At 50.3% G+C, this 12,116-nt stretch overlaps 1 protein-coding gene across 1 annotated transcript in view; it reads right to left on the reverse strand.

The window, feature by feature from the left end:
• Nucleotides 1–1,518: 1,518 nt before the first annotated feature.
• Nucleotides 1,519–12,116, reverse strand: part of LOC105998465 (S-adenosyl-L-methionine-dependent tRNA 4-demethylwyosine synthase-like) — an 83,099-nt gene continuing 72,501 nt past the window's right edge. Inside the window, exons 14-15 of the mRNA XM_013033174.1 lie at nucleotides 7,693–7,860; nucleotides 1,519–1,928 (exon numbers count right to left, since the gene is read on the reverse strand). Of these exons, the coding sequence (XP_012888628.1) occupies nucleotides 1,707–1,928; nucleotides 7,693–7,860 (390 nt within the window). The 3' untranslated portion in view covers nucleotides 1,519–1,706. The remainder of the gene's footprint in view (nucleotides 1,929–7,692; nucleotides 7,861–12,116) is intronic.

Raw genomic sequence — 12,116 nt, forward strand, 5'->3', positions numbered from 1 at the left:
CTGGGGGGAACGAGGTACAGATAGCAGAGGGACCCGCAAAGCACCACCGCTGGGCCCTTAGCGTGGTGTAGGTGTGTGCTGACTCCTCTCAGTCAGAACCCAGCTGCGGACCCGGGCTGGTGCTGAGTTTGTCACTCTGGTATCCCAGTTTCTTCCTGATGTCCCAGTCTTGTAGTTTATGAGCTTAGGAGAAATGACCAAGAGGCTCTGACTACACCAGTGGGCTCCTCCATCCACAGCTTCACAACCTGATGCCATGCTGGGGTGAGAGGTAGAGTAGGCAGTAGGCCTGACTGGAGGAAGTAGGTCACTGGGATATACTCACCCATGAGGGGTGTAGCTTGCCCCTGCTACAGTTTCCTTCTCTCCTGCCCTGCCCAACTCTCTGCTGCCTCCAGCTTCTTCTTGGGCTCTCTACTTCCTTCCCTGCTCTGCCTCCCAGCGGCTGTGAGGGGGCCACTCTGCCCCTCCACACTGTCTGTCCACCATTATGGTCACCCTTGTCTCAGGCCAAGTCACCATGGATTGAAACCACGAGCCCAAGAAATCCTTCCTTCTTACATGGCTTATTAATGAGGCTTGTGACTACCACAGTGAGGGAAAGAATTCCACACGGAGCAAAAAATACAATTAGGTGAGTTAGGAAGATGAAGTTAGCTACAATTTTACTTCTACTTAGAGAAAGAGGAAAATTGTATGTGAGGAATGGGGGAGGAGGAAGAAAAGGAAGAAGGAAATGGCAGCAGGCTTGACTCACCAGACCTGTGCCAACACCAGTGGCTATACACCTGAGCAAGTTAAAGAACATTTGTGTTCCAAGTCCTTATAAAAGATTACTTTATTAATTTCATTTTGGATGAAAGAATCATAAAATACTTCTGGCAACCTGGAAAAATATTCGGTGTTTTCCATAAGAGAAAATGTAAAGAACAGACATGCACAGCAGTGAAGGCTGGGAGTGGAAGACGCAGGCCTGCTGGGATCGGCAGTGAGGACTCCTCCCACTGGGCACTGTTACCTCGCTCTGGTCCAGCCACTGCATTACCTGCTATGGCAATCTGGGAACAGGGTTGAAACCTAGCATCCTTTCAGAGCCATGGAAATTTCACAAGAAGTTGGCAACAAGCAAAATTTGAAGTGATCGATGCAGAACTTATTTTCAGGAGGTGATATCTTAAAATCCAAGAGAAGAGTAGAGCAGATGTTTTAATCAGGGCAGTTCAGTTTAAGGCTAAGCGGCTACTCCAAAATAGCCAATAGCTCTGAGAGCCAGATGGTGCAGGGGGGGCTGAGGCAGGAGGATCTTGCGTCTGAGACCAACCTGGGCTACAAAAAAATACTTTTAATTTTAAAACAAAAACAAAACAAGCCAGTAGCCCAGAAAGAGGAGGAGCACAATTATTTATTCCTGTGTAGCACTCTTATGAATAGCACTTTAGGAAGTCATACCAAAATATAATTAAAAAACTGTTAAATTCCAATTGTGTAAGGACTGTCTACTTCACCTCCCTACAGATAATATTCTTCTCAGATATAAGATCGAGGAGGAAGAGCTGAGCTCTGGTAGAAAGGCGTGACAGGCTGGCTGCTGTCTCTGTAGGGCAGAAGCAGTATGACAGGTGTCCTTGGAAAGGCTGTGGGAGGGAGCCCAGGAACCACCCGGGACATCTGGCTGGTGTCCTTTGGCATCCTCAAGTCAGATAAGCTCAGCATCCAGAAACGTCCTTCGATCTGCTCTTCCTCTGATGCCTTGTGTCCCTGGGATCAAAGCCTCGCTCCTGGGCACCAAACAGTGCCCAGAAGGGAGTCCGGGCCATGTAGTCCTTTGCACCAAAGGTCTCTGAGCCACCACTGCCTTCATACCGCTGGATGAGCTCCTGGAAGCGTCCGTAATCAATCCATGTCCACCATTCCCCATCAATCTTAAACTGGAAGAAAGTGCTCGGTCAGAAGCAAAGCTACCCACAGGAAAAAACATCAAATAAATACAGAAAAACTGCAGAGGAGACTGATTTTTTTTCTATCATATCATATAAACAGAAATCCATGTTCAAAATAAGCATCCTGTGAAGCCAAGACACAGTGCAGTAAAGAAAGCTTCTTTCCCTGGACTATGCCCCATGGTGGGTAGGGGCAGTAGGCAGGGGCGCCCCACAGTGGGCCTCTTCCTAGATAGGAGCCACCTGGGGCAGGTGGGGGTGGGGTGCCCTGCAGAGGGACTCCTCCTGGATGAGAGCCATCCCGGGGCAGGCGGGGAGCCTGGAGCAGTGGGCCACAGGACATCCAATGCTCATAGCCCATTCTGTGTCCCCAGGGCTGCATTAGGGCCACTAGCAAAAGGCTTTTTATTACTGAGCTTGCTTGAGTTATTAGTAAATGTTTATCGATGGCTTCCAATACGAAGTGCAACTAGATGACTCAAACTAGCTCCAAAGTCTGGTATGTACACAGTACCTCATTAGGAGAAAGCCTGTTAAGAATTTCAATTTGAAAAATGGGAATAATCTAATTTGTGCTCTCTTAAATGAATTGCTTCCTAAAAGCCTTCATCTTCTCTCCCAAGCCTGACAGCAGAGGAAACTGCAAAGGTGCAATGCCTATGTGTCTCTTCATATTTACATAAAATAATATGTACATTGAAATGAACTCCAAGATACGGAACCAAGAGATCTTCTTTTTTTAATTTTTTGATGATTCTGTCTTCTTTTCCTTAGGTATGGTGTATTCAAGTGTGTCAGGAGGGTTGGGGGGAGGGTACAGAACTCGAGGGAAAAAGGGTGAAAAATCTGGGTGCAGCAGTGGAGCTCAATGGACACTGATGAAAATGAACTCTACAACTCGTGGGTAGAGACAGGATGGAGGGATTGGGAGGGAGGAACAGAAGACACTGTACAAAAGGAAATGTACTCATTACCTGACTCATGTAATCGTAATCCTCTGTACGTCGCCTCTATAGTAACAATAAAGTAATTTTTGAAAAAAGACCCACAGCTACGTGTTCTGACCCCTGTGGAGGAAACTACCATGGTGCAGGCTTAGACCTGCTCCAAGGTGATCAGCTCCCCGGCCACTCAGAACCGTACCTGGCAGTCCATCCACCACCAGCGCCTGCACAGCCAGGTGATCTCTCCGGGTCACAGCCTCATCGCAAGCACTTCAGCTTCTGTGGCCTTTACAGGCTGACTGGGGCAATGCTCCAGGAGGCAGAGATGCCACCACATGGAACAGGAGGTCTGCATGTGGCTTCTGGGGTGGTCCCTGTCTTTCAACCACAACCTCCTTCCTCCCAGGGTCTCTATCCTTGCTCTGGGGCGAATCCCTTTAGACAAAGCTGGGCCACAGCAGCTCTGTGCTGAGCCTGCTCCATCTCTGCTCATGGTCAGGATTTGGCGCTGTCCTCCTGTGAGCCCCCACCCCACTTCGTCATTGCTCAATTGCCTAGACCGCATGGGGCAGCCATTCCTCACTCTCTAACCTTCCATCCTCCACAGGATGGAAACTCTCCACGGACACCCAGGACAAGTGGGTGCTGCTGCTGGCTTTGCTCACAGAACAGAATGGACTGCTTCCTGAAGCACTCCCAGGCACCAGTCTCCTGATGTGGTAACGCCCAGCCAGTACCGGCCCTTCACACAGAACTGCTCTTACAAGAGCAGCACAGGAGAAGGTCCTGGGGTTCACGCTGTTCCACTCTTTGAGTGGGGCGGACATTTAAGAGCTCATGCAACTTGGACATACTGCTTTTGTTTCAGAGGCAGGTATTTCCCTGTGGCTACACAGGTGACTGAGGTCAGGGATGGCATCTGTTACTGCCTCCTTCTCTCATCATGGAGGGGCAGCAATGGGCATGGCCCCATCTCGGGGTCTGGCAAGGATCTGGGAGTGCAGGGAAAGGCAGTGTTTGGCAGCTGCCCCCAGACTCGGCCCCCAGGAGTCGTCTTGGCCCTGCTTCCCCTGGTTCCTCCTATCACTGGCCTCTCTCTTTTGGGGTTGAATCTCCAGGTATGGGAAGTCTGATCCTCCGTACCCAGGCCCTGCTCACCAACTCCCTTAAGCTACCATCACGCCAGCCATGGCCAGCCCAAGGGGCACAAAGGGTGAGGAGCAAGTGACCAATGTTTTCGAGGTAACCAAGGCTTGCAGTGAACAACATACTTCACTGTTCATTCTAGCATGCACACATGCAATAGTACTGAATGGATACCGTTTATAAAGCCCAGCTGAGTGAAACCCAGAAAACTGAATTTCTTAACCCCACAGACACTGGAGGACCTCACGCTGATGCTGAAGCTCTGCCCTGGATCAGGGTGAAGAAACAAGATGTATGGAGATTACCATGGTCATTAAAACTGGACAGGTCAGCACTGAGCCCCCAAGTGGCTGTGATGTAGAATGCACGCACAATCAGCCCCGGTGGCAGGGCACAGTTCTACCACCAGAACGGCCAACCACAGAACAGCGCTTCTCTTGGCTTCTTGAAGACAGGATGTGGCCCACTGGGATACAGCGAGGGCCCTCCTGATGTGCAAGTCAGCCAAGCCTGCCTGCCATGTCTGCATGGTGTCTGCTTGCCTGTGCTAGTCAGCTCCTCCGGTATCTTCTTATCAGGACATTGTCCTGTTGGGCCAGAGCCCACCCTTAGGGCCTCCTTTAGCTATAATGTCTCCTGACAAGTCCCATCTCTAAGTACATCTGACTTAGGGGTTAGAACAGTGATGTAGGAATTTGGGGACACACAGTAACAGGTACCATCTGTTTTTGTCTTGGGGGTCAAGACAAGAACTGAATTGACACAAGCTGTGCAAGATGTGAGAATGAAGATACGGAAGGAAAATGGAATAGGTAGCTCAGGAAAAGTCAACTGTCTCCTGCAAAAGGCAAAGGCTGAAAGGGCAAAATCTGTATGACTGACACACAAACCATGTTGAAATTAAACCCAGACCACAAAATGAAACTCACAGCTAAGCTCCCTGAGACACGAGGTCCTCCCGCTCCAAGGGCTCCTCAAAGCCAGCCACACAAGAAGTAAATGTACGCACAACCACAAATAAGCTCAAAAGGTCACAGGTGACCCCCACAACACACACCGCAGCAGGGTGGGGCCCAGCCTGGATGGACGGAGCTGGCAGGCTGGCCAGACACCCAGGTTGAGATCTGTGGAGTGGAAGTGCGGTGAGGAGGGCACCTGGGAAAGACACAGTACACAGAACAATGACAAGAGGTGTTCTGCACTATTAGAAGTGGCTGATAAATTCTATCAAAGACAACAGATTACTCTGACTTCCTGAAATGGTCATTTAAAAAGACATACACTTACAGAAACTAGATCAGGAGACAGGCATTTTCTACCTGGATTGTCTCCTGCTGAGGAGTGAGGTGGAGAGAGGACTCCAGCTTCACTAACCTTTGTACTCGCCTTAGGAGACAGGAAACTACACCCAGCAGGTGGACAAGTGGTGTGTTCTTGCTGAATTTAAACACGTCCCAGCGGCAGGGTGCAGCAACTCCCAGGTGCTGTGCTAGGGGCTGATGGCAACGCTAACTTGAGAATTCCCCTAATGCCAACTCCAGACACAGTCTGGAATAGAGTAGGAAGCAGGAGTAATACTCTCCGACCAGACAAAACCAAGGCCCACAGTGTGTCCTGGAACTCAGGTCTTCAGAGGGTGAGCCCTGGACTTCAGAAGTAGGCTGGCCACACCTGCAGGGGATTTTACTGGCTGCCCCGCCTTCCCACCCTCCCTAGGGCCCAGCCCTGGGGCTGGGAGTGTGGGGTGGGTTGGGGGTGGGTGTTCAGAGCCCTTCCCCCCACCCCCTCAGCCTGGGTTCTAGGGCCCATGATTCCTTTGTTTCTGCAATGGGGTGTCCCTGCTACATCACAAACCGCTTCCTTTAAACTCTACAGTAGCTGTCTGTAATCTTGCTCAGCCCCCCTCCCTACCTTTGCCCCCCCCCATTCCCACCTTCCCAGCAGGGTCCTGTGTCTGCCCCCCTCCCCCTACTCCCTACCGCTGTACGAGCTCCCCAGGGCCCAGCATTTCTGCAGCTCCTGGTCCTGGGTCTGTACTGGCTGCTGGTCCAGTCAGGGAGCAAGTCCTTCCTCAGTGAAGCATCTGCAACAGCCACCTTGCCCAGCATACCCCAGCCTCTCTGTACCCCGCCCTTGACAGCTAGGATAAAACATGTAGACACGTGCCCTCTTTAGATGTGGTCTTTCTCTCTGCAGAGTCTGCTTGAGTCCTTAGTGTTGAGCACAGCCCTGTAGGCACACACGGGGATCCGTGAGCATCACAGGAAACAAGAAAGCCCTGCCTCCGCTCTCCTCTATCCTTCCTTGAGACCAGTGACCTTGGCAAGGTCATGTGTGCTCACGTTAACGTTCAGTCTCCGATCCTTTCCTGTCCTCTGGACCTCTGTGAGACCAGAACTCACTCTCTCCCAACGGTGATCACATGCAAATATGTAGTCTAACTGTGGTCAGCGCGAGACCTGACCTCACACTTCACACACAAGTTCTAACAGCATACCAACACATATACCATCTAACCACAGTAAGCTCAAGGCCTGACCTCACTAGTCTACATCAGTGAGTATACCCCAGAGGTGGCACTATGTGTTTGTAAACAGGACACAATCATCACCACAAATGTTCAAACGTGAATTTTACTTCTTAGTGACCAAGCTAACAAGAAATTGATTTTCTTTTGTTAGGAATTTTTTACTTAAAAACACACCAGAATGGGCTGGGAAGGTGGCTCAGTGGTAGAGTGCTCGCCTTGTATGCCCAAGGCCCTGGGTTCGATTCCTCAGCACCACATAAGCAAAAAGAAAAAAGCCGGAAGTGGCGCTGTGGCTCAAGTGGTAGAGCACTAGCCTTGAGCTGAAGAGCTGAGGGACAGTGCCCAGGCCCAGAGTTCAGGCCCCACAGCCAGACCCCAAAAAAAAAAAACAACCCCCCCCACACACACACCAGAAGAGTTCTCAGCTTGCCTAATAAACAAGCTACAGAAGAAGAGCAGAAATAGTGTCAGGAACTGGAATCTCAAACTGAAATCTTCCAGATGACAAAACTCGGCTATTTGATAAACACTTCCGAATGTCTCCTGCCAGCTAGAGGCTCCGATGGGGGCTGACTATTTTTGTTCCTCCTGTCATTCCAGGAAGGACTAGAGGTTACTACAAGGTTTTCTTTTCTAAGCATGCACCTTTCTAAAAATTACAACTAGAAGGCACTTTGGGATGTCTAGATGAGGCTAAAGAAAAGAGCAATTCCAGAAGTGGTGCTGTGGCTCAAAGTGGTAGAGTACTAGCCTTCAGTGAAAATGCTCAGGAACAGAGAGGGGACCCAAGAGAGAGAATTGAGGGCCTTGTTTCTCTTGGGAATATAGCACATGGTGAAGGGAGGAGGGGTAAGGGAGGAAGGGGAGGAGAGCAGAAGGAAAGCACTCTCACCTTCCAGTGTGCAATCAGGAGGCAGCTGGGGTGCTCAGGCAGGGAGGAGGGGAGCAAGGAGGAGCTGGGAGGGGAGGGGAAGGGAGAGGAGGGGTACGGGAGGACAGCAGCCTCACCTTCCAATGTGTGACCAGAAGGCAGCTGGAAGGCTTGTGCAAGGAGGAGGTGTCAAGGGGAGCAGGGAGGGACTGGGAGGGGAGGAGAAAGGAGGGAAGGGGAGCAGGAGGATGGTGGCCTCACCTTCCTGTGTGCTATCAGCAGGCAGTTGGAGTGCTCGTGCTCACAGGCGAGTTCGTAGTCGGGGATCAGCTCCACCAGCTCCTGAACAAAGCGCACCACTTCCTCGTGCCAGGGCACATTGGCCATGGTGAGGCTGCTGGCCGAGCTCTCTCCACAGTAGGTGACACCCTGTGAGAACATCACAGCAGGCAGGTGGTTACAGACCTCACTAGAGTGGCAGAGTCCAACTTCCAGAGCCAGAAGGGCTTCTAGAGCCATTGGAGGCGATGGCACCTGCCCGATACAGCAGGAAGCTAGGCTACTTGGAGATGTACACACACAGGACCGGCCAGGATTCTTGTCACTTGGCCATGCTCTGCAGTGACCGGGCACTGTGGAGAACTGTGTTTAGTCAGCTGCACTTCCTACCATTCAGGAGATGGAATCTGAAGACCCACTGTTCCCTCCTGGTCTTAGAAAGCACCCACGGAATTTCTGGAAGATATAAATTGGCTTCTAAGTCTTGAACTCTACTTGAAAAACCAGACATACATAACCCAAGTTTCATAACTCAGTGCCCCACCTGGTCAATCATGTAGTGACAATGATTCTGAAAATAGGTGATATCTGAACCGTGAGCTTTTCACATTTCCCCAAATCAAACTCTGCCCTTTCCTCCCTCCCCCACCATCCTAGACACTCAACTCAAGGCCTCAACTGGCTACCATTCGCCTTGTGCCCCAGCCCTTTTCTCCTGGTGGCTCCAGTCTCTGCCTCCCAAGGACTACCATGAGGCTGTGGCTCCCAAGCGGGCAGCCGCTGAGGTGCAATGCTGCACACACTTCCTCACACAGACATGCGCGCAGAGACAGCACAGAGACAAGAAGAGGCAGAATGGAATTTTAAAAAGCAGCTCACTCTCCAGTGAGCCTGCAGGGACGTGCCCTGCAGATGGCCCAGCTGGGATTTGGCTGGAGACTCGGAGGAGCTGTGTAGAATGCCCTGCCCCAGATGGCTGCTCAGAAAGATGACTGGTACCCAAGGCTGAATACAAATGACCCACAACCCAAATGAATTAGGCCCCACAAGACTCACAGAACTCAGGAAACCAGTTATGAGTCTGGGAAGAACATAATAATAATAACAACAACAGAGAAAGTATGGTTGAGCTGGGCACAGTGGCTCAATACACAGAGATTAGGAGAATCACAGACCAAGGCCAGCCAGGCAAAAAGTTCACAAGATCTCCCCACTGCCCCAATGTCAACCAATGTAAAATGGGGTAAGGTGGTATTTCAGCTGCCTAGAAAGTATGCATAAGCCAGATGGGGCATAGAAATAAGACTCTATTAAATAACTAAAATAGCCAGGCACCAGTGGCTCACACCTGTAATCCTAGCTACTCAGAAGGCTAAGAGCTGAGGATTGTGGCTTGAAGCCAGGCCAGGTAGGAAATTCTAAGACTCTTATCTCCAATAGACTGTCCCCCAAAAAACTGCAAGTGGAACTGTGGCTCAAGTGGTAGAGCACTAGCCTTGAGCAAAATAGCTCAGAGACAATGGCCAGGCCCTGGGTTCAAGACCCACAACTGACAAAAAACAAAAAAGAAAGAAAGTATTACTGAAAAACTGCTGAAATTTACCGAAATGCATAAAAAACAGGAAATGGGGCTGGGAAGGTGGCTCAGTGGTAGAGCGCTTGCCTAGCATACATGAGGCCCTGGGTTTGATTCCTCAGTACCACATACACAGAAAAAGCAGGAAGTGGCACTGTGGTTCACGTGGTGGAGTGCTAGCCTTGAGCTGAAGAGCTGAGGGACAGTGCCCAGGCCCAGAGTTCAAGCCCCACGACAAAAAACAAAACAAAAAAACAGGAAGTGATTTATTGATAAGGTCATGGAATACATTTAATTTCAATTTTAAATTGCTTATGAATAGTGGTAGTAAAATCGTATGGGTAGTAGCTAACTCAGAGGGACTATTTATTTATTTATCTATTTATTTTTGGTTGGTCGTGGGGCCTGAACTCTGGGCCTGGGCGCTGTCCCTCAGCTCTTCAGCTCAAGGCTAGCGCTCTACCACTTGAGCCACAGCGCCACTTCCAGCTTTTTCTGCTTATGTGGTACTGAGGAATCGGACCCAGCCTCAGGCTTGCCAGGCAAGCACTCTACCACTGAGTCACCTTCCCAGCCGGGACTTACTATTTAAAAAGTTTGCTAAAGCATGGAGATTTCAGATAAGCTCTTATATTCATGAAAACAGCTTCCGAAAACATTTTGCTAGTTTATTATCTGGCAATGAGAAATGGTGAACTTGAAAGGAAACCAGGTCTGGCAAAGGAATGAGGGAGTGCCACAGGCCACCGCCTTCACCTCTGCTGCGCCTCAGGGCCCCACAGGAGCGCTCCTTGAGTCAGCCAGGAATGTGGGCAACAGGACTGGAACCTCTGGGACAAGCTCTTGGACACTCCATGACAGGAGTGGAGGTCACCCCCATGACCCCACACCTTGCTGTCCGCAGATCCCTCTGCTCAGCCATTCCTGAGAAAGCACAACAGACTCTGAATTATCTAGAAACATGGACTGTCTCCCAACAGAACTGGATGCTGCCTGCCCCTCCTCAGCCACCCCATCTACTCACTACCAGCCGCCACGTCTTCCCCCAGCAACCTGAAGAAACCCACTGATAGGGAAATGCACTGATAGGCAAAACCATGGTGTGGAATCACTGGCTGAGGAGGGGCATCTCCATGTGGTCAAGCGCTACTCCGGGAGCTGGGAGCCAGAGGGAAGTTTGATCTGGGGTCTCCATCTAGGAGAAGAGCAGTATCTGGGCACTTTGACTTTGATATTCCACTTTAACTGAATGGATGCCAAAAGACTGCTGTAACTTTTTTTGCCCCAAGTTTAATGACTAAAGAAATACTGGCTTTGGTAACATACTCAAACATGTCTTTACCCTAAAAGTGTCCACAGCTCCCCTCAGTTCAGCCCGGCCTCACGGCCTGGACGAGGCCTTCACCTTCCTTCATAAACTGTCTCACAAGGGACTGGAGGCCACTTGGGAGCCCTTACCCTGTGCGCATGCGCAAATGTCTTCAGAGCTGAACCACCCTAAGCCCTGTACTGGGGCTGGTTCCCCACTGACCTCAGTCTCTTCATCACCTATGTGGAAGTTATCAGAAAGTGGGTGTGAGGGTGGGCCTGAGCTCAGCTCCTGGCAAGCAGGACTGCGCCTGGGTGCTCTCTGTGCCCCTACCAAGCTAAACTACATGAGCAAGGATCAGGTGATGTGTTCTATACAGCCAGTGCCAGAACTCTTCAGGACTCTCCCTCTCTTTCGGGGTTATGGCTCCACTGTTAACACAATCAGGCGCCTCCCCGGCCTCTGTGAAGGCTGACATTGAGGACCATAGTTCAAAGACAGCCCTGGCAGGAAAGTCCGTGAGACTGGAAGTGGTGCTATGGCTCAGAGCGGTAGAGTACTAGCCCTGAGCAGCAAAGCTCAGGGACAGCACCCAGCAGTGCTAAGGCAGCTGAGATGCCAGGCACATACCACCTCACCCCACTTTACATTGCCTGACATTGGGACAATGGGGAGATCATGTGAACTTTTTGCTTGGCTGGCCTTGATTTGTGATCTGATCTCTGCATATTGAGCCACTGTGCCACTGTGCCCAGCTCAGCCATACTTTCTATGTTTTTATTATTTCAAGCTCTTGCAGCTCCCATGGTGCAATGCTAGGCGGAGCATACCAAACAGGACTTCTGGCACAAATAGATTTGCTGCTAGAGTTTGCAATGAAGCAGGCATTTGTTTCATAAATAAGCAAGCAAATAATGACAGTTCAGAGTCTCAGACCAACAAATAAAGACCTGTTTACATCTAATTGAGCTAAAATGCATGTTAATTTACAATGAAAAGACAAATACTTCACAAGACTAGCAATGAAAGAACAGAGGAAATCAGCATAATAAAAGAATAGCTTCTACTGATGTACTTTAAATAAAGGTGCCTAATGAAATGTACCTAATTGTTACCAGATCAGGTACCAGGGATACTGCAGGATCCCCTGCCCCTGGAGAAGATGTGTCCTTTCGTTTTAGACTGACCACACCTGGGCCCTGGGCAGCCTGGTCCATGTGGACCACATATGCCATGCTCTGCGCACTCGAGCATGGGACACACACACACACACACACACACACACACACAGTCTTCTCCACAGCACCCTTGAGCGTGGTCCCTACATGTGCTTACCAGGCCCATGCCAGCATGAGGATCACGCCTGTCTGGGAGAGAAGATGCAAGGGCTGTGGCTAGCCACCATACCAGTCCAGCATGTGCACGCTCTACCCACCCTTCTCTCGTTTCTTTTCTAACTCTTCTTCTTCAGAAACCAGGTCTCATTATATAGTGCAGGCTAGCCTTGAACTCACAATCCTG

This window comes from Dipodomys ordii, unplaced genomic scaffold, assembly GCF_000151885.1.
Source record: "Dipodomys ordii isolate 6190 unplaced genomic scaffold, Dord_2.0 Scaffold164, whole genome shotgun sequence".
In the NCBI taxonomy this organism is placed as follows: domain Eukaryota; kingdom Metazoa; phylum Chordata; class Mammalia; order Rodentia; family Heteromyidae; genus Dipodomys; species Dipodomys ordii.